General features: G+C 45.2%; 2 protein-coding genes across 2 annotated transcripts; one reads left to right on the top strand and one right to left on the bottom strand.

The window, feature by feature from the left end:
- Positions 1-1,971: 1,971 nt before the first annotated feature.
- LOC128720375 (ras association domain-containing protein 10) lies at positions 1,972-4,243 on the top strand. Its single transcript, XM_053814043.1, has 3 exons — positions 1,972-2,457; positions 2,823-3,127; positions 3,202-4,243. Exons 1-3 carry the CDS (start codon positions 1,972-1,974, stop codon positions 4,241-4,243), a joined length of 1,833 nt encoding a protein of 610 aa, XP_053670018.1.
- Positions 4,244-6,606: 2,363 nt separating this feature from the next.
- On the bottom strand, positions 6,607-15,838 carry LOC128725953 (nose resistant to fluoxetine protein 6-like). The gene is made up of 8 exons (XM_053819729.1): positions 15,804-15,838; positions 9,434-9,608; positions 8,424-8,592; positions 8,257-8,349; positions 7,468-8,194; positions 7,232-7,382; positions 6,965-7,151; positions 6,607-6,893 (listed from the first exon to the last, which is right to left on the bottom strand). The coding sequence occupies exons 1-8, from the start codon at positions 15,836-15,838 to the stop codon at positions 6,607-6,609; spliced, it is 1,824 nt and encodes a 607-aa protein (XP_053675704.1).
- Positions 15,839-21,596: the final 5,758 nt, after the last annotated feature.

Genomic DNA, 21,596 nt, shown 5'->3' with positions numbered 1-21,596 from the left:
CGTAGAAAATGCGAGAGAGAGAGAGAAAAAAACGCCATCACTATCGCGTCGTAGATACCGTGGATTACGAGCATAATCAGTATTCATATATTCAAATCGAACGTTAAACGCCTCGACTGTGGCGCTCCATCCGTCCGTGACATAATTAAGACACCTTCGCGTGCGTCTATTGTGCACCGTGAAGATCCACCCCATTCGCTGGTTCCCGGGCGCTCGTCGATCGATTGAATTATGAGCCGCCATCGTGTGGAAGCAGCACCAGCAGCAACCGTGTCTGGCTTCGATGGCTCTCCGGAACGAGGTCGATAGGCGGTGTGCACTTGTTGCTCGAGGATCGCCACGCACGCGGATCGTCTCGCGAGGTTTGACCTGTTGTACCGAACGGTACACCCATGGGAAGGGATCTGACCCTGTTGGTTCGCGCCTCAGCGACCCATTGGCGGGCAACAAGGCACAATGGCGTGTATCCGCTCGAATGTGTGTGTGTGTGTGTTCGGGCAATTAAAATCGAGCTGAGAAAATGAAACCCGACCCCGGAACGGTTTCGGTTTGAGGCTGCGAAAAGCGTTCTTGCCGGGTTGGGAAAAGTCGTGACCGATCGGTCCTCGAAGGCGCCTTAAGGGAGCGTTTCTCGCGTTCTCGACGACGACTGGTTGGCATTCAAATTACTCCCCGGACGTACACTCGGGGTGGTTTTCTGGAACCGTACCGTATTCCACCCGTTAGCGGTTGGCATGTTTGATTGGTGAGATTGTTTCCCATTACCGGATCACAGGTGCCCGCTAGCAGCAGCAACAGCAGCATGTCGCCTATTTTTAGCTCCCCGGCTTTGTGGCTCCGTTTGAGGTTGGCCACGGCCATCTATTGGCCATGCCGGCTAATTGCACTTTAATCGACTCGCTCTGGGGGAGAAAGGACCGGGCTGGGTTCGCTTACAAACTTCGCTTCTTAGAACGCCGCATGAAATATGAATATCGAGCGCAGATTGCGTGGAGCCTGCCACGATTGTCGACACACCGTTTCGTTTTGAAACGCAGCACGGGTTTCGTGGTGACCGCACGGCTTTTGAGGGGTGTTTTATTTCTCAACCCGTCTCAAATCCGCCACCGAAAGCGGCCCGACAAAGGGGGCAAGCTTTCGCGGCGTGACATTTTCCCTTCAAGGCTTCACCGTCGGAGCGCGTGGTGGTTGCGATTGCGCCAGAAGATGACGAGACGCCGCGACGACGGCTTTTGCAAGCCGAAAACCGCCTCATATGTGTGGCTCTCCCCTGGTCAGGTGGTTCGAAACGATTTTTGGGGGCCTTATCGCCACTCTGGCCGGCCTCGGAAGCGGTTAATAATATCGAGCGTCCCGCTTCGCACGGCGCAAAATTACAATCAACGCAGCGCAACGTAATTTCCGCTGACGCAAACGGTCGCTGGGCGTATCACCTCGCGCACGAGAACCAGTCAAAAAAAAAAAAAAAAACAAGGCACACAAAGAAAATAAGCGAACGGGAAAAAAGAAACGAAAATTAAGCCCAAAACGCAAAGAGTCCGCGACCGGACAGGCCAAGTGAAAGAATCGATTTCCTGCGATCGACGGTTTTCGGGCGAGATCGTGAGCGGTAGCTCCGGTTTAAAGCGACGACCTATTGCACCTGTTGCATAAGCCTGGGGTCTCGTTTTCGGGCAATTACCATCACGTTAGGGTTTGTTTTTTTTCCCCCTTCTGTTTGGTCTCGAGGAGAGGAACCGTTTTCCAAACGAACGGAAGCCATGGTCTCGGCTAACCATTGTGCCCTATAATCTGCACCGAACCGGTTGCGGAAACCAACGACCCACTGTACTTTTGCGTGCATTTTCACTCATCCTGATCGTATGCTTTTTTCTCTCTCTCTCTCGCTCTTCCTCCAATTTTTCTCTTCCAGCAGCACATCCGTCGAGGTTGGATCATGCCGATCGTAGCGTGGCCGTGCATCGCTTAATCATGAACGGTGGCAGTGGCAGCGGTGGTTCCATGGCTGTAGCAGCCCTTCCCGACCACCGGACGAAAGCCCAACGAGGAGCATGGATAACCGGAGCTAGTCCAAAGCCTGGCTACCGACCATCACCCCTCGCGCACCAGAAGAACCAACCGGAAGCCGACAGTGACGAGGACGATCGTGGATCGGTGCAAAGCGACGGCAATGAGTCATCAACCGGTGAGACGGGCAGCGAATGCTCGGTGGATGAGATTCCGGTGTGGATTAAGGGCGAGCAGCGGTGGGTGTCGGGTGTGACGGATGACACCACGTGTGGGGATTTGATCGAGGTGCTGGTGCAGCAGGAACAGCAACCAGCGACCGGAAATGGCGCACCATCGGACGCGAAGGACTACTGCATCACGGAACGGTGGCGCCAAGTCGAGCAGGTGCTCGACAATGGGACGAAAATCTGGCAGATTTGGACCGCGTGGGGTAAAGCGCAACCCGAGGTAAGCCGTCGAGAAGGGTGGATTGAAGGGTTTAAGGAGCTACTTAACGTGCTTTTAAACGATCACCGACCTTCTAGTCAGGGCCAATGGGACGGGCTCATTTGAAAGATCATTGAAAAGATCACTCGAAAGATCATTCGAAAGATCATTCCAAATGCCTCCCCTGGGCTGGGGCCAAAGTTGAGGGAGCTCCGGTACATTAAAAGCGCTCACCCGATGGCACATGTACCCGATAATGGGACCCATTCCACTGACAACCTGCTCCATTAGACGGCTTCAGCTCAAGGCTAGCGAGGCGAGGGTTTGATCGCTTCTCGCTCGGGATACTAATCCGTTTGAGGGGATTTTTTTTCTCTCCTCCACAGGTGAAATTCATTCTCCGCCGAGTGGACGGCTCCCACGGACCGATGGCAGGCACTAGCGGAGGAGCAACAGGTGGACCAACGGCCACCGGGGAGCGCGATCGCGACAGTGGCCGCGGAAGTCCTACGGGCAGCATCAGCAGTGCAATAGTGCGCCGTAAGCGACACCGAGCGCAGAAATCAACCTTCGCCTGGATGACGCACGGTCAGACCATCCATCCGAAGTCGTCGAAGACGTCGATCGAGCGGCTCATGAAGCTGATCCTCGAGCAAGGTGACATCATCCAGCAGCAGCTATCAAAGTTGCGGTAAGTTACGGTTCAGTTGGAGCAACCTGCTAAAGAGGCATGATTGATGCTCATGATGCGTGTTTCTGTTACAGCGATCGCGAGATGCAGATCACCATGATCGAGGAAGAGCGGCACCGGGTAAGGGAGCGCGAACACGGCAAGAACTACCTGTTGGAGACGTACCTGAAGGGGTTGGCAGAAGCGGCTGATACCGACCCGAATGCCATCGATAGTGGTATCACGTCGGAAGCGACCACAACGGCATCACCTGAGATGGATTTTTCACCCGAAGCTGACTCGGATCATGGCACCGGAAACGGTGCTGGTGAGGATGCTTCGGTGAAGGAGCAGATCAAGCTGCTGGAGCGCATCGTTTCGCTGAACAAGCAGATCCAGCGTGAGGAGGAATCGGCCGTAAAGCTGTTCGAGAAGGTGCGCCGGTACCAGCTGGATCAGGATCCTCCTGATCAGGCTCGGATGCAGCTTGAAGAGGCGCTTGCGCAGGTGAACACCTCCATCGATCAGGACACGCACGAGCTGCAGCTGCTTGATGAAGGCCTACGCCAGTCGGACGCGGTGTTGCGTGAGAAAAACGAGCTACTGCGGAGCTTAGAAGAGGCACTCACGCATGAGGATGCTGGACCTGGAGATACCCAGGTCATCATGGACTTTTCGCAGCCTACGCCCGTGTTGCGGATGGATGGAAATGGCACTGCATTAGCGCATCCTTCCCAGATGACGTACGTCCCGGGAAACCCGATACATCAGTATCCATTGTACCCGATTGCGGAGATTCCTTCGACAGGGGCTCCAGGTCCCGTAGGTCCTGGTGAACCTGCGAAGATCGTCATTGCGAGTAACACACTGCCACGAAACTTTCAACGGCCAACGTTAACACCGGTCCCGAGTAGCATGGGACACGGCACGATGACCGTCCCACCGGAGGGCATCTCGGTGCACCAGCTCAACAAGTTCATCCAGTGTAGCAACAACCTGGGCACGAACTGCAACACCAACATCGACGACAAGGTCTGTCCGAAGCAGCTGTTTCATTCAGCTGTTTCCTCGGCCGAGTGCCAGGATGCGATGAAGACCCTCACGGAGGATCTAGCCAACATGGGCACGCTCGTTTAGGGCGGCGTTTGGTAGGCGCGTTTAGAGTTTCACTAGAATCAACAAAAACACACAACTTTCGCAACCAAATCGAACGAAACCGAAGAGAAGCAGCGTCACAGTGTAGATAAGTTTGGGAAAGAAACGAATCGTACCAAGTAAGAGTCAAAAAAAAGCGATCGCGCGGTGATCGTTTTGAAATGTTCGCTTATTTTTTCCTCCGTCAAACATTCACCCGTAATATTATAGTTTGTTTCGTGTTGTTATTAAATTGTAGAGTGTTTTTGTGTTGCTTTTCCATTGCTAGTTTTGTTTGTTTGTTTGCTGCGAGCATCGATCGAGGCACGGTGGCGTATTTTACCGTCCTGATCGGTTTTTCGCTGGCTAGTCAAATGTGTAAGATTTCAAAGCATTTGTTTGAACCCCCCGCAGGGTGATGTAGAGAGTAGGCAACGGGAAGGTAGCATTAACGGTAGCGGGGTAGCTTGGAAATCTCGATTCTGGCGAGTTCGTTGCTCGTGCAATATATACGGCTCAAATTAAAAAAAAAGTGAAGTTCGTTCTTCGGTTGAACGGTGCATCAGGTCACGAAAAACGTCGTGCGGAAGTCGTAAGAATACTTTAACCAAAAAAAAACATGCAAACGACACGTCCGATACCATATTTATATGAATTTACCCTCCGCGGATAGATGAGTTTGATACGAATAAATCCAATTCAGTAAATAAATGTTTTTTGTTCATTTTTTCTTTACGGATGAGACAAATCGCAGAGCTGCAGATAAGTGCATTCGAAACGATGAAATGTTAAAGATTTGCCTACATTTAGGCGCTGTTATTCGTTAAATACGGTGTCGCTTTTATATCACCTTTCCTTTGCACATTGGGCAATTGCCGGGATAAAAATTTAAAAACAAATTTGAGGTGTTTGTAAAATTGATAATATATTCTAAAACTAGAAGATTTAACTTAGATAACTCCAAAACCTTATGGGACTAAGTCCAATGTTCTCGGAGTTACAGCCTGGCAAAGTCGAAAATGTGTTAACAGTTTTAAAAATTTTCAATATTTTTATGTTTTATTGGAAAAATTATTTTATTGTCATTGTTATAAAATTACATATACTCAATTTTTCAAGGGCCGACGGGTTTCCATCGACAATTTTCACCAATTTTTTCAAATCTTTAACCAGAGCACCAACTTTTTAAGCTAAATTGTAATCCTGTTTGCAAGAAAGGCAAAATATAGAATTTTGCAATCAGATCAGCAAATTGAGGCAGATTCACCTACCTTACTTCAAATGAAAGGTTAACTGAATGAAACCAGCATATTTATGTAAAATAGTTTTATTTTACATTTTGACTGCTGGCTTATATTATGAGTTGTTGGCTTGTACAACAAATAATCTTTTCATGACAAATTTTTGCATTTGTGATGCAACGCTTTACGATCATGAGAAATGTTTTTATTATTTGGACCATTGAATAGTTTCTTTTTCACATGATAATTTAAATTTAAATTTAAAAGCAAAGAAACAATATATACATATTTGTGATATCAGTGTCATTTTTGGATGTAATATAAAACTAGCAATGGGTATATCTCCCTTCGAAACAGCTGAATCGATGATAAATAACTGATCCAACAAGTGGTAGTTTTTCAAATGTATCGCACCCAATAGTAAGTTGTAATGATGTTTAATCAGTACCAGATTGTAATATTGATTGGCTCGTAAACCGGTGTACGGTTAAGGCCTTCTTTGCTATGCATAGCCTAGGCTTTCTATGACTTGGAATTTCTCGTAGCTGGATAGTCAGTTCTGCGTACAGGGGAGACTTAGATGAGATTCAATCCCGATACTATCGTCGTGTCTGTTTAAGTCGCACGCTTACGCTTCGGCTATCGAGCCCCCCTTGATATCAAAGACACTAATAGAACTGCAATAATATAATTGCATCTCAATTCATATTCGTATGGCAAGTTGATGTTATTTTCAGATTATGTGTTTGGATTTTTCTCAATTGACATGTAACGGTATACTTTTTCTCACTACTCTATTATTTGAATTATTTTGTGACTAATCCTTCATCAAAAGTGAAAAAACGTAAAACGAAAAGTTTTACAATTGCATGCAGACAGGCGTAAGAATACATGAAAAAAAAGCTTTTTTTTGGGAATTTTCGATGTGCAAAAGTGCAAAAATTACAAAAATTTGTCAGATATCGTCTTCAGTAATACCAAATTGTACGTTTCAATCATATTCTTCGTTAAATAATGGTGCTAGACTTTTATCCCAGCATTTGTATGGGAGTGCCCACTGTGCAACGTTATCCTTCATAATGAAATACTGATCCTGCAGTACGGTAAACTCAATCTTCCTTGAAGTTAATGGTGCTTCGATTTGACTCCCACCGGCCACAGTCGGTTGATGGCTGGTTTGAAGAGCTGCATCATAGGCTGGTCGATGGTAAGAAACACCACCAACCCACCGGCAAACGCGACCACGTTCATGAAATACATGTACCTTACAAATATACCCAACCCGATGACGGCATCAGCCTGCTCGTTCATCAGCACAAAGCGCATCGCGACGTCATGCAGGACGTAGACGCAGTACGTGAGTTTCCCGAGCATGGTCAAGGGCTTTGCGCTGAGCAGCGTCCTGAAGATTCCTGTCGGGAACGAGAGATATGTACAACGGAACGGATCCATTCGAGTTGATCGAGATGCGGCATTCTCTTACCAGGTGAAGTATTTATGCAGCGCAGAAAGCAAACGGCCACGAAGATGCCGATGATGTTTCGGTAGAGCGCGCTATAAAGCGATACCCAGAAAGCCGGTTTGGGGATGTCGTACAGATACCACATACAAGACGATACGCTCAGTGCTAACAGGACTGGCGTCACGCTCTTATCGATGATCCGATAAAGCTAGAGTAGAAAGACGAGCGAAAAAGGCAGTGTTCTAACATAAACTATATGAGCCGTGGAGGCTGGGGATATTGTCTCACCAAATGGCGATGGAGCTGCAGATAGTTCGTTTGAACTTGATGGTAAAGATACCCAGCGATGACCCCGAAAAGGTAACATCCTGTGTTCGCGTAGCTTGGGAAATAGATCCGCCGTATCCATGGCTCGTACATGCCGACAAATTTGGCCTCACTGTTGGCAAAAGAGCGAAGGAGTAAAAGTGTGTTAGAACGCATTGGAATTCTTTTAATCACGCACAAAAAATGGAATGTGATACCTTAACTTGATCGGCAAAACCGGATGCAGTTTGTGCTGGTGCGTGATGTAGGCCGGAATGGCGAATGAAGCCACCACGGCCGAAAAGAAAACCACACCCACGTGCTTCGGCCAACGGTTGACCACCAAAAGCAATCCCAACGCCATCAGGTACAGCTGGAAGTCCGCCGCTAGGTACCACGTGTGGACGAGACACAGCTCACGGGGCCACATGAAGTTGTTCACGAAGAACAGATTCGCCCACCAGTTCTGCCGGCAGATGGCGTTTTCGGCAGTGAACAACCGGAAACCTCCTACATTTACGTCGAAGCGCACGTTCAAGCTGACGGAGAACAGCAAGAAGTAGCCGTACACGGGCAGCAACCGAAGCAACCGATTTAGCAGCCTGTTACCGACGTATCGAGCGTCAATTCGACCTCGAGTAGCATCTCGCAGGACGTTCACACTCAACAGGTACCCGCCGATGGTGAAGAACACCTGCACAAGGAAGACGCTTGTTGAATTGTACACCAGCATCGGACTGTGGCTCAGCATCTGCTCCACGTAGTGGTAGTTCTGCAGTGGTGCGATACACAAGAGCAGGATGCTGTGCAGCATGATCACAAGGTGGTTCATCATCACACGCAACCCGTCGATGTACAGCAGGTCCTGATGTAGGGCGGAGTCGGCATCCGCGGTCAACCGTGCCCAGTTTCGGCCGATCGAAAACGCGGAAACGATCGCATTGTCTGGCGGGAAAACTCACGCTTAGAACAAGTGCTTCTAGAACGTTACGGTTAAAGCTACTCACCTCGACGAAAACCGCACAAATCGAACACAGTCGACAGGAATAGCACACTCACTAGTGTCACCGATACGGCGAGAAACAGCAGCTCCAGTGTGTCTGTGGAGGAAAAGAAAACCGCGCCATCTTAAGACCCTCGAACCATGCACTCGAACAGATCACCCAATACCTACCAAACGCACGGTTAAGATCCTCGGGCCGAGGTCGACAGTATTCGAGCGCCGTATAACCGGTCAGATTGTACTGCGTGCTGAGACGCTGGTTCACGCACACGTTCACGAGTGTCTCGTAGCGCCGTTTGTCGTCTGCTATCGTGGGAAACAGCTCGTTCGGAATCACGAACTAATCGGCGAATTAAGCGATTTATTAGATTTGGAGTCGCCTATAATTACGCGTTAGCTCCTTCGCCCCCGGTGGGTGTTTGAAAATGTAAAAATGGAAAATGGAATGTGTCTGCTATTCAGCCGAACGCGTCCCTGAGGTAGCCAACATTCAAGTGAACTGGGTCAGGCTCTCACCTGGGCAATGGTGATAAAACGGCGTGCTAATCAGATAGATACCCGCCGTCAGCTTTCAAGTTGGTTCGATGGTTGGTCATTGTTATTGGTTTAGCTTAGACATGGGTAGCATCCAAAATAGTTAGCAGGGATTATTTAATGGTAAAGTTTTTTTTTCGTGGAGAAGCATAGTCTCGATCAAGCTAAATGTCGACCATTTTTTGTTGCAGATTAGCTCGCGTAATAAAACGTCTAATCTATACCACATTTATCAAGGAACGATCTTGTATTTAGAAGCTGCTATGATGAGCTAAATAAGGTTATTGAATCTTTAACCTTATGATATGTATGCGTGCATATCACTTCACATTTAGCACTCCATAAACATAATAAAACTATGCCATTTTTGGCATAACAGAAAAAATATGTTCGGCATAAAACAAAAAAAAGTCTTTCGCGCTCCATACTTACGGTAAAATTGACAGGAATGCGTGGCTGGAAAAGTGCATCGAGGCTGGACTCACTCAAACTCGCCAATTCTTTCTCACAATCGGCCAAACAAACGCCCAGCTCGAGAAAATGGGCTCGATGATTGTACACAATCCGATCCGTGCTCTGGAAACACCCAAAAACATTCCGATGTGATACCGAAATGAAGAATCACCCAACTACACCGATGTCCTTACTTCGACATGCGGCAACACGAAGTCGGCCGGGAACTGATCCTCGCGCAGGAGCGTCCGCGCGTAACAGTACACCGACGATTGTAGTTCACAGTGGCGAAAATTGTCGTACAGGAAAATGGGTGGCAACCGAAAGGCTTCCGTCCGGTTGACCATTTCCGCCCGTAGAGCACCCACACTGACCAAGAGTATAAGCAAGAGTTTTACCATCGTCAAAATTTCGATCCTTCGCCTCGGAAGCGCTACCACTGACTGATCGGAGCGTACGATCACCGCGCCCGAGGCAAGATCGATCATTTCGCTCGGTTGGTATGCAATCCTAATCGCAGTAGATGTGTTAGTGTGCTGTTCCAGCCCTGGAACACTCTCCGATGTCTCCGATACTGATGTCAAAGCTCACGCGGGCCAGCCAACAAGTCACCTAGGTGGATTTGAGCTGCTTACCATGAGTTCACCAACGGAGACACCGATTAGCGGCGTGTGAGTGCAGTTCGTGTGCAACTGCAATAAGATGGTGCTCCACATATAAAGTTCGCGTTTTTCCGCAAGAGCCTTGCAAGGACATTCCCTGCGCGGTGAGCCTTGCGCGAGTGCGAGCGAGCAAGCAGGCTAGCGAGAAACATAACGAAAGAGTGTGTCAATGACCTTCGCCGTATTGACTGCCGGAAAGCGATACGAAAGAAGATGTGGGTATTTAACATCTGCTTGAACCAAAATTTTTTTCTATCGTATCTAAATTCTGACCGGCCATATCTCACAAAACCAGAATTAAAAAAAAATCGTCTCTGTCTACATTACTGACGCAATGGTGGTAGTAGTCTCAGATAGTCACGTCTTCCGAGCCTTTACCCGTTATCTTCTATATATAAACGATCTTCTATATATAAACGTTATTTTGGGTGATGCTGTACGAGAGAGTTGGCACGCAGGAAAGCAAGAGCGACTGTGCGATAGAGATGGCAGGCTGGAACGCGAGCCCGAATGCAAAATCAAAACCGCGAATGCAAAATAAAAACAATAAACCAGCCTTGCGCGACAGCGAACAAGCATACAATCATATGCGCCAGCATGTTACCGCATATAATCGTTGCTGCTCGAAGTGGGCGGTTGTATCCAGTGTATTTCACTGTAAGGCATATGACTCTGGATAGTCGAGCCTCTAAAGAAGTGGTCAATTTTTGAATATATTAAAAATGACTCTTTGGAGTATTCAAATATAGAAGGCTAAATCCCATTTTGCAAAGAAGAAGAAGAAGAAGAAACAGGCTAGCGAAAAACATAACGAAAAAGTGTGTCAATGACCTTCGCCGTATTGACTTTCACGAAAGAATAGACAGGAAAAGAAAGAAACAGGAAAGAATATGCTGTTGCTATTTAACATCTGCTTGCACTAAAACTTCTTTCTGTCGTATCTAAATGCTGATCGGCCGTATCTCACAGGACCAGAATCGAAGCTGCCATACCGAACACATTGTTCCGATAATATTGAGACTGCAAATTTGACATATGTTCAAAAATGTTGATTTCTAAATAAAATGAGTTCCAACAGCACTGAAACAATTTATTTTCCAAATATTACGATTATTAATGATGATGACGATATTAGTTTAATGTTTCAAATGAATACAAAATATTTTGTTAAATTTTCTATGATCATGAAAGAAATTTCGTTCATGTGAATTTCGCTGATCAAAAAGGTCCTTTCTGTCTACACTACTGACGCCTTGGTGGTAGTAGTTTCAGATACACACGTCTTCCCAGTCTTTACCCGTTGAATGACAAAAAGGCGGATTTTCTTTGGCTCCTGTCAATCCCTCCTTGCTCTAAAGTGCTTTAGGGGAGATATTAGTGTAGTGAGATCGGGATCAAGCTTTAAACGCGCCGATGACCAACAGAGCTCTTGATCAGCAGGATGTTGCCGCTGTCATTGCAATTTTCAGCATGCATTCTGCATTGCAAAGACCACAATCTCGGTGTGTCATTACGTCTAAGATCGGGGGCACGAGGCCGAACAGCGACACTGGGTCACTAAACGTTATAGTGGACGAATGTTGAAGGCAGGACTCATTTACCACTATGTAGACCTTCAGGATCGGCCAGAAAACCTTCGTTTGGTCCCTCGACAATCGTTGCTGTTGTGCATCATTTAAATGGTCAGAGGAAACACCTTCACTTTGCTGCAACAGTGGGCTAATTTCTCGCCTATCATTTGCTGAGCTACCATCAAAACTACTTCAAGTATTCAGCTATGGACGCATCAGTATGGGAAAATGATCGTGTACACCATGATGAGAGTGTCATAAGTGGTAGAGGCACATATAATTATCATATCCAGGGTGCCCTTTGTCATCGGATCGGAGGTCTTGCAAATCTCTCGGCATATAATTCGATCTTTGTCAAGTTGTATTGCCACGACTTGAGCTCCGCTATGCGTATGAGTGTTTCCGCGATGCGTATGAGTGTTTATCGCATGATGACAATCTGCAACTTCGTATTCATGCAACGCTGCCTGGCGACGATCATCGCTATAACCGACCAGCCACCGACTAGATTGGAGGAATTTTTATGCACAACAATACAGACGATCAGCCGCAGGATATTATACTGCTTACACATCCGTACGGTGAAGTTGGCTAGACCTTCGGAATGAACATAGCTCCATCGCGAAGTAATGTTCGAGATTAGGTCAGCATCCAGCATCCGACCCGAACAGCCGTGTTCAGTGATCATAGTGACTGACTAGTGAACTGTGTTAAACAAGAGATCCGCTCATCGTGCAAGATGAGTGGGAGGAAGAAAAAGAGGAAGTGTTCTCTTCCTCCAACCAATGAGAGCACCGATTCAGCGATCGTCGCGCTCATGGATAAACGCCGCAAAAACTCGCTCCAAAACGGCACATCAGAAGAAGACAGCAATAACGGGATGGTAGTGGGCGTGAAGCCAAGCCTCTAAATCACCAAAAAATCTGCTCTTGGAGCTAAATTCGCGCCCGAAAGCGCGTCCTACACTGTGCCTAGCTGGTTTTTTATCACCGATAACGGTAAAAACTTAAATCAGCTCCGAGCTGATTTGACCGACATCCCGGGACTGGAATTTTAGTCCATAGGAATGGGATTCAAACTGCATGTGAAGCAAAAGGCTTTCAATAAGACCCTCCTAACATATCTACAAGCTGCTTGTGTGGATTATTACACGCACCACAGGAGGGGTGATTAGTCCTTAACAGCGGTTCTTCGTGGACTCCCGGAAAAGGACAATAATGAATTCTTGCCTTGGCCTTGAGGTCCCTCCAACTGAAGCCATTTGGCTTCACCGAAAAACAGAGCAGGAGCAATTCAACACTGCCAGTCTGCTTGTAGGCTGCTAAATCAGCAGGACTGCTACAGGATAATGAGAAGCTGTTTCATTCCGGATGTCTGCCCAGGTCAGACACATTTTCGCTTTCATCCTCTCGAAAGGGCTACCCTAACAATCTCGGTGGCTTTGCAATGCTTACGCAGATCACATTTGCAAGGACGAAAATCGAAATAATAGAGAACGATACACTGAGGAAGAATTTGACCAAAATCAGATTTTGCGGGACATGGAACAGCTTCAAGCATTATAGATCATTGACAAATATCTGCGCGGGACAACACCATCGAAAAATCTTTCGACTTTCCTTGATATGCCACAACTCGGAGACTGCGTGCACATTCGAGAACGTCTGCTTATATATGCTTTCGACCGTTCTGACCGTTTCGGCCTATGCTGAATGAGAAACAGCGTTCAGAGTATAGCACAATCACAACATCAGTAGACAATTTTACAGACTGTCCCAATAACTTCCTGGCCCCTTTCCTGACCAGCACGTTGGAGCGGGCGCGGTCAAAAAGGCATAAAATCGACCATCTCCGATTGTTGTGATTTATAAACCACTCGACAAAAAACATGTTAATTAAGAAAATTTCGAAAAAGAGAACTTTAAAAATCTGGTTGCTAGGATAAAATGCTCCAAAGTCAAAAAAGTTGTCCAAAATGCTTCAAAAACGTCCTTCTGATGGTACATTTTTCCATACCGAGAACATCATTATTTTTTGTCACACAAATATGTTACGTATATAATTTTAAAGGATTTTATGTATTGTTTCGTATGATTGAGTCAAGATATGTTATCAATGAATCTAAATATGAGATTTTTTCAAAATATGTCCGAAAAATGTAAAAAATGAGCTTTTTCAACTTTGGTAATTAATTTAAAAAAATGCTTGAAAAAGGCATATTTTCAGATAAAATATATGTTAATAAGATCCAGCCGCGCTTACCACATGCTTTTTTTGTAGCTAAATTTGGGGTGGAGGCGCCTAGTTGATAACTAACATGAGACATTCCTAAATACAAATTATGTTATCTTAAGGGTCTAGAATAGGTACCATATCACAATGAGCCTATTTTTATCTTAAATTGTTTTCAAGGTATTCCATGCTACAAATTAACCGTGATAATCAAACTTATCTATGAGAATATGCGATGTCTTAAATTACGTATTGTTATATACCTAAAAGGACAATATTTTTCACCTTTCCCATCAACAAGGTAAACTTTGCGAATTTTTATATAAAAACTCAGAGAACTCAGAGAACAAGGATCATGACGGTGTTGAAATCAAAAATGTGGTGTACCGAGAGCTTGTTGGTGATTGAACGATCTTACTCAATCTGATACGGTTAGCCATATAATCGAAAAATCAATATGAATGAGCTCACAAATAACATGGTATCTCTTCGTTCTATACCGTAGGATCATGACATATTGGTGAAACGCACCTTTTAGGTTGTGCGTTCGTTTGTAACAGTGTTTCGCTGACAGAAGAGTTTTGGTGGGGTTGAGCCCCACACTTCTTCTAAAACAAAAAAAAACGATCATCCTTATGGAGTCAATCCACAGTAATAACATTCCTCTTTTATCAATATTTTTCATGTTTTTCCGTGCTATACGGTTCCTGTATCAACACACCAGTGTGAAACCTACCGTACCATGCTGTGTGCTTCACTTTTCAGACACAGAAAAGCTTGCGTCATCACGAAGACACGCAAGCCTGAAACCGGGTCAAATTTTACCTAGTTTCAATCTATCTTCTATATATAAACGTTATCTTCTATCTAGCTTCTTTCTAAATTGAAACATTCCTATGGGTGACGTTTCACGTGACGCTGTGCGAGAGTGATCACGCAGGAAAGCAAGAGCGGCTGTGCGATAGAGATGGCAGGCTGGAACGCGAGCACGAATGCAAAATCAAAACCGCGAATGCAAAATAAAAACAATAAACCAGCCTTGCGCGACAGCGAACAAGCATACAATCATATGCGCCAGCAGGTTAGCGCATACAATCGTTGCTGCTCGACGTAGACGGTTGTATCCAGTGTATTTCACTGTAAGGCATGTGACTCTGGATAGTCGAGCCTCTAAAGAAGTGGTCATTCTTTGAATATATTAAAAGTGACTCTTTGGAGTATTCAAATATAGAAGGCCACATCCCATTTCGCAAAGAAGAAGAAGAAGAAGAAACAGGCTAGCGAAAAACATAACGAAAGAGTGTGTCAATGACCTTCGCCGGATTGATTCCCAGAAAGAGACAGGAAAGAACATGCTGGTGATATTTGACATCTGCTTGCACTGAAATTTCTTTCTGTCGTATCTAAATGCTGATCGGCCGTATCTCACACAACCAGAATCGAAGCTGCCATACTGAACACATTGTTCCGATAATATAATGAATTCTAATAGCACTGAAACAATTCATTTTAATGTTTCAAATGAATTCAATTAGTTTAATGTTTCAAATGAATACAAAATATTTTGTTAAATTTATTACGACCATGAAAAAAATTTCAGTCATGTGAATTTCGCTGCTCAAAAAGGTCCTTTCTGTCTACACTACTGACGCCATGGTAGTAGTAGTCTCAGATACTCACGTCCTCCCAGCCTTCTTGGTACGTCCGAGAATGTCTAGCGAAATTTACAGCGAAGAGGAGAACCCTTCGCCTCTACAAAAACACTAGCTCCTCTTCCTTTTACGATCAGTACAGGGATCTGGAGAAAAAGTGTAAAAACTTGCTTGAAACCAAAAAGAAAGGTTATTTTCACAAATACATCAATAACTTGAGCCGCTCAAAATCGTTATTCAAATAAAAAAAATCAAATCAAATCGTTAAAATCGTTACCTCGCTTTGAAGCATGGCAAGAAGGATGCGAAACAGCACATGCACTAATGAGAGCGAAAACTTTTCAAGCGACTATCTGACACCATTCTCTCAGAATTTCTGCCCAGATTTTGCACAAGCGCAGCCATTTGAACAAGATGCGCCTGGTAGTGACCCTTCTATGGACTCACCTTTTACCATGGTAGAGATCTCCCTTGGCCTCCATTCTAGTAACAATTCATTTCCAGGACTGGACCAAATAAGGATCAAATTGCTCTATAATCTAAAAGACCTGGCGAAGAAATGGCTGCTCCGCTTTTACAACATTATGTTGGAAAGCAACACTGTCCCACTAGAATGGAGAGAGGTGAAAGTACTCATCATCTTGAAACCTGGCAAACCGGCATCAGAGCATGGATCGTTTCGTCCCATGTCGATGCTTTCCTGCTTACGAAAGTTAATGGAAAAAATTATCCTTTTTCATCTGAGCAGCTGGCTCGAATCAAACGGTCTGCTATCTGATGCCCAATATGGTTTTCGCAAAAGCAAGGGTACTAATGATTGTTTTACGTTGCTCGTTTCGGAAATAGAGTTAGCTCATGATCGCAGAGAAATGACAGCTTCAGTATTTCTCGAGATAAAAGGGGCTTTTGACTCAGTATCTGTAAATATACTGAGTCAAAAACTACAGTACGCAGGCCTGAGCCGAAGGTTAAACAATTATCTGTTTGATTTCCTTTCAATGAAAAGTATGAATTTCAATAATAGTCATTTGAATATTCGAAGGACCAGTTATTTTGGACTTCCGCAAGGGTCCTGCTTGAGCCCCCTTTTGTACAACTTTTACGTCAATGACATTGATACATGCCCCGCGTCTTAAAACAATTGAAACCGCTTCTTAAACAATGACATTGATAACTGTAACTTAAAACAATTAGCTGAAAACGGTTTAATTTAAGTTCCAAGTAACACCATTGCAAATCTCCAAAGATCTTAGCAAACTACTCTTAAAAAATTAGAAGAGTGGTCCAACAACCTAGGTATTGAGTTTCCCCCCGAAAAAAACCCAAATGATGATCTGTTCCTTTTTCTATAACGTTGAATATAATAGAGCAAACAACTTAGAGAATCTTAAGTTTGATATCTAAAGAATCGCTTTGGGCTGTATGAAATCAACTCATACAATGTCCCTTGAAGCGGTGTCGGGAGTGACCCGTAAAGCCCCCGAATGAACACTGATGAATGAATTTTAAGGATACTAAACGTCTCAAGCTCTTTGTTTGGAAAATTGTTCAGAATATCGCCCATTTGGATTCTTTCACATTGCGGAATTCCCGTCAATGAAAATGCAGATCTTTGGCCAATAGGAGGACAATACAAAAGTGTGTTCCGATAGATCGAGTAAGGATTTTATGTAGCATGCAGGTTTTCCATCCCCGATTTTCACCAATTTTTTCATCACATCTTTTGTCAGAGCACCAACTTTTTAAGATCAAGTGTAATCGTGTTTGCAATAGATGCACTTACCTTACTTTAAATTAAAGTTTAATTGAATGAAACAAGCATATTTATGTAAAATAGTTATTTTTACATTTTGATTGCCGACTTATGACTTTCTATAACTTGGAATTTCTCGTAGCTGGATAGTCAGTTCTGCGTACAGGGGAGGGTCAGACGAGATTTGATCTCGATACTATCGTGTGTTTGTACCGCTTACGCTTTGGCTATCGAGCTCCCTTTGCATTGCATACTCGTACCTAAATTCCTATTCGCATCGCAAGCTGATGTTATTTTCGGGTTATGTGTTTGGATTTTTTCTCAATTGACATGTAACGGTATTCTTTTTCTCACTACAATATTATTTGAATTATTTTGTGACTAATCCTTCATCAATAGTGATTAAAATTACCCGATAAGTTCGTTTTAATATAACAAAACGTTTAGCAATTGCATACAGATAGGCGTTAGAATACATGAAAAAACTTTCGGGATTTTCGATATGCAAAAGTGCGAAAATTACCAAAAATGCATCATACATCGTTTTTAGTAATACAAGACTGCACGTTTCAATCAAAATCCTTGTTAAATTATGGCGCTAGACTTTTATCCCGGTATTTGTATGGGAGTGCCCACTGTGCATTGCACAGTGGGTGTGATTGAGACAAATTGTGGTCATTCATATTTTCGATTGTTTTCCAGCGGCTTTTATCTAAATGTAGCGTTAAACCACACCTTATTTCGTCAGGTGTTCTAATATAAAGTTTGGGATAAGCTTTGTCCAACAATGAAGCGATAGAACCGTATTTTGAAACTACTTTATGTTTGTGAATGGATTTAACTAGAATTCACTCGAATTAAAATATTTGATTCGTATAATATATAAAAGATTAAAAAAAGAGACATAAAAATACACACTTTACCACTCTTGCCCTACGATGGTCAATTGGTATGCTGAAACAACGATTCAATCCTTTTCCCGCGTCAATGGATACCAAAGTGGAAAAAGAGGAACATCACCTCAAAAGAAAGGTAAAATCGCTCATCTGTAATGTAGATGCGAAGCAAGGACTTTTCTTACCGTAAGACTTTTTTCCCACTTTGCCGCTTCTCGAGAAATGTCTGGCGCAGAATCTTAAAACAAAAATCGTTTCAATCGTGGAAAACTGTAAATAAAAGCTTTCACGCGAATCTGCCCACCACGAACGAAGACGACCGCCGCCGGTGATCCGGAAGCCGTAATCACAATCCCTTTCGGGCGGGTGTAAACTTTCCCAAGTTGGCCCTCACTCGTCCTGTGAGCGCAGTGGTAAACTCTTCAGCCTGGAAATAGACATAAAAGACACATCAGTAGTGTGATCCACCCGCTACCATCCCGCCAGCTTACGGGCGGGATGTTTCGACAATTCCGTTCATGCAGCGTAGAAATGAAATAAAAGTTGAGAAAAATGCCGCAAAAGTACGTGATTAGCATTGACAATCGCGTCGATGGAATGTGGATGCTCTTCGGTGGTGCGCTGTATGGGAAAACACCATCCTCGCGCGCGCGCCTGTGTGTATGTTGGTGTTATTTGAGGGAAAAGTAAAGGAAAATCCTCAAACGCGTTTGCTCAAATCCCGAGCAAACAAGCGCAAGAATGCAAAATGTCGAAGAAAGCGCTCTCGATCCGCAGCGTTTGTTTTCGCCTGCCGACGAGCCTGTGCAGAAGGGCTCAAGCATTTCGGCAGACCCATTCCTGTGGTTCTGATTGTGAGTGGTGCATTTCCTAGCGTTTTTCCGTACAATCGCTCCCATACAGAAAGCTGCTAAAGGATTTACCAAACGACGCTTTCGGGTTGCCTCTTGAGCAGAAACGATTTTCCGAGCACGTGAAGCTCGTGAACAGCTCGAAGAAACTTAAAGGTTGAGCCATTCAGTTGCGCTGATCGACGCATTTAAACGACGCTGTTAGCGCGTTACACACGGTTCGATGCCCACGGGAGAAAGATCGTGCGTCTCCATGGCAGTTCACCAGCGTACCTCGATGATGCGCACTTTGCTACATCTCCCACAGACATTATGCTAAATAATTCAATTAAAACTACCTTCCAGTCCCTTTCCACGGCGGTGTGTCGCATTTACATCAATTGAACCTGGAAAACGTGAACCAGCAGACTGTGAAATCACATCCTCCCGGCGTGGGTGATCGTGTGCAAAAATCGCACGAATCTCCAGCCGCCAGTCGCTCTCGATTGTCCACCCGAAAAGGTATATATATTAATTTATATTTCGCCGGTTATCTCGGCTTCATCTCGTGCTCCTTAAGCGGATTAAAATTTTTGATCTGATTGGCTTCTTGTTCGGCACCCTCGCTCGGTGCATCCGGTTGTCGTCATACCGTTCAGGTGCAATTCAGCGAGATATGCTGACCGTGCTGACCATGCGAGCAAAAGCTGGTGAAACTTTCTGGTCAAACCGTTCTCAAGTCCTGGGTTTTCCTCTCGTTGAATGAAGTTAAGGGGGAAAAAAATGCCATCGAAACGGATAGGTTTTGGACTCGGTAGCTGCCTGGAACGGATCGGATCGTGGTTTGTCTTTAGCCCGTTCAAGCTAGTGTGCCCGTTCTTTCGGTGTCCTGGCACCGCGGAAACTTGCAAACCCGCTGGCAGCGTTGATTATGAATGCAAATCTAAATTAATAACATTTATCTCGTTCACATTTTCCATCTATTAAACGTTGTTCCCGTATCTATGCGGGCGAAAAAGCACCCCAAGGGTGCGCTTCCATACCCACACGCACACACATTCATTTTCCAGCTTCCATCGGCATCGACGAGGGCTTCAACATCACCGAAAGCCCACAGCTCTTTTCTGCCACGGGCCAGTTTCTCGCCCGCGGGCCTGCAACCCACGGAGAGGTGAAAAGCCCACCCATTCGCTGCTCCCCAGAAAAAAAAACCGTTTTCCCCGGGAGTTCACGCGGCAATGTATGCATGTTATGGGTGCTGAATAAATTATCATTCGACGCCGCGCGCAGTGTTGCCAGCGCGTTGTGGGAAGGCCGGAAACGGAGGCCACAATTCCACGCCCGCGAAGGGTGCCGGAATCTGGGAATGTTTTCGGCTGTTGAACAATTTCCCCAGTACCCCTGAACCGCTCGGGTTGGCGAGGCAAACAATTTCCCTCAGCCGTAGATCCTTGGTTCGGAACGGGCCACTTTTTTTCTACTCTACACTATTTGCGCTCTCTCTCGCTCTCTCCTACCATCCTGCTTCCACGCTGTCTGGTGAAGTTTTATTCTCCCGCGCGAACAATTGGCGACGCGACCGGGCGCCCGAATGGCCCCTAAAGTCCAAAAACCCGGCCAAACACGCCGGCCCAACCGGGGAGGTGGGTTTTGACGTTTATGTATGAGATTAACATTAATTTGTGCCGGCAAAATTTGTTTTAAATAATGAATTCCCAACTCACGCCCGCGCGACGGGACCACGGCGCTGTGTGTGGTGATGGATTCGGAACATTTCATCCCCCAACGCGGCTCAGCAGAAAAAAGGGGTTTGTGGATTGAGCGCGCGCTCGCGCAATCCGATATGAGTTATGATGATGATGATGTATGTGGGCGATGTTCAATTTTTTCCCGTGCGTTCCCGCTCAGCAACTGGTTTTTTTTTGCACGCTCCATCGTGCTGATTCATTCCATGTCGATTTTTTTTTGCTGCTCCATTTCCTCACACGCCGTGGTAGTTACTTTTCCACCGTTTAACCATGCACGCGTGATTCGTGTTTTTTTGCACATGCTGTAGAAACGATTTTCAAATCCCTTTTCACCGCAAGCAAACATTTCAATCCGCATCGTACCGTTCGGTCGAAGGACGCACCAGCTACGTTGGGGCGGATTGGATCGTGTTCGACAGCGCGGGTGGAAGGTTAAAATTATGCACGCGTCGAAAATATGATGACGTTGTTCCCGGGTGCCGGGATGCTGGGACGAATGTGACCCCGGGGAGGTACAACAAACATTAGCGATTTAATTTCCTATCTCGTGCGGTGGGCATTTTGTTTTTCCGCGCGTGTTCGCGCGGTTCGTGCGGTTCCCGTGCTGAATCATTAAACATTTGGCCAGCGTGGGAAAATGGAAGCGTCTCGCGGGCGCGATGAAGCCTGTCAGTTGAACGGGTCAGTTTAGATGCGTTATTCCGTTTGAAGCATCGCAATGTTTGAGAGATTGAATGCTGCAGCAGGTTCGTTGGAATTTTTGAATTGTTAAGCTGCTGCTTTAATATGTTGAGAACGACATACTGCTTATTTGAAGGAGGTTTTATTAACCGATCATTTGCTTTTATGGCGTATTATACTATCCGCTTGACGTCTAAAGGTAAGCAAGTAAAACGAATAGTATCGTTGGTGTTTAATTCTATGACATGCTTTAGCCTCTTTTTTATTGATTTATTAAGGATTATCAAAAGAAAAACAACGATCACTAAATTGAAATTAAAAATCAATTTAAT

The sequence above is a fragment of the Anopheles nili genome, chromosome 2 (genome assembly GCF_943737925.1).
Source record: "Anopheles nili chromosome 2, idAnoNiliSN_F5_01, whole genome shotgun sequence".
NCBI classification, from domain to species: Eukaryota; Metazoa; Arthropoda; class Insecta; order Diptera; family Culicidae; genus Anopheles; species Anopheles nili.
Note: the sequence above shows the minus strand (reverse complement) of the source record. Positions and strands in the feature narration are given on the sequence as shown.

Coding starts and splice junctions, on each gene's coding strand:
- LOC128720375 (XM_053814043.1), top strand. CDS start 1,972: ATGAACGGTGGCAGTGGCAGCGGTGGTTCCATGGCTGTAGCAGCCCTT. Junction 2,458..2,822: donor GGGGTAAAGCGCAACCCGAG/GTAAGCCGTCGA, acceptor TCTCCTCCACAG/GTGAAATTCATTCTCCGCCG. Junction 3,128..3,201: donor CAGCAGCTATCAAAGTTGCG/GTAAGTTACGGT, acceptor TTTCTGTTACAG/CGATCGCGAGATGCAGATCA.
- LOC128725953 (XM_053819729.1), bottom strand. CDS start 15,838: ATGGAGGCCAAGGGAGATCTCTACCATGGTAAAAG. Junction 8,195..8,256: donor TTTGTGCGGTTTTCGTCGAG/GTGAGTAGCTTT, acceptor TTTTCCCGCCAG/ACAATGCGATCGTTTCCGCG. Junction 7,152..7,231: donor TGCAGCTCCATCGCCATTTG/GTGAGACAATAT, acceptor TTTCTACTCTAG/CTTTATCGGATCATCGATAA.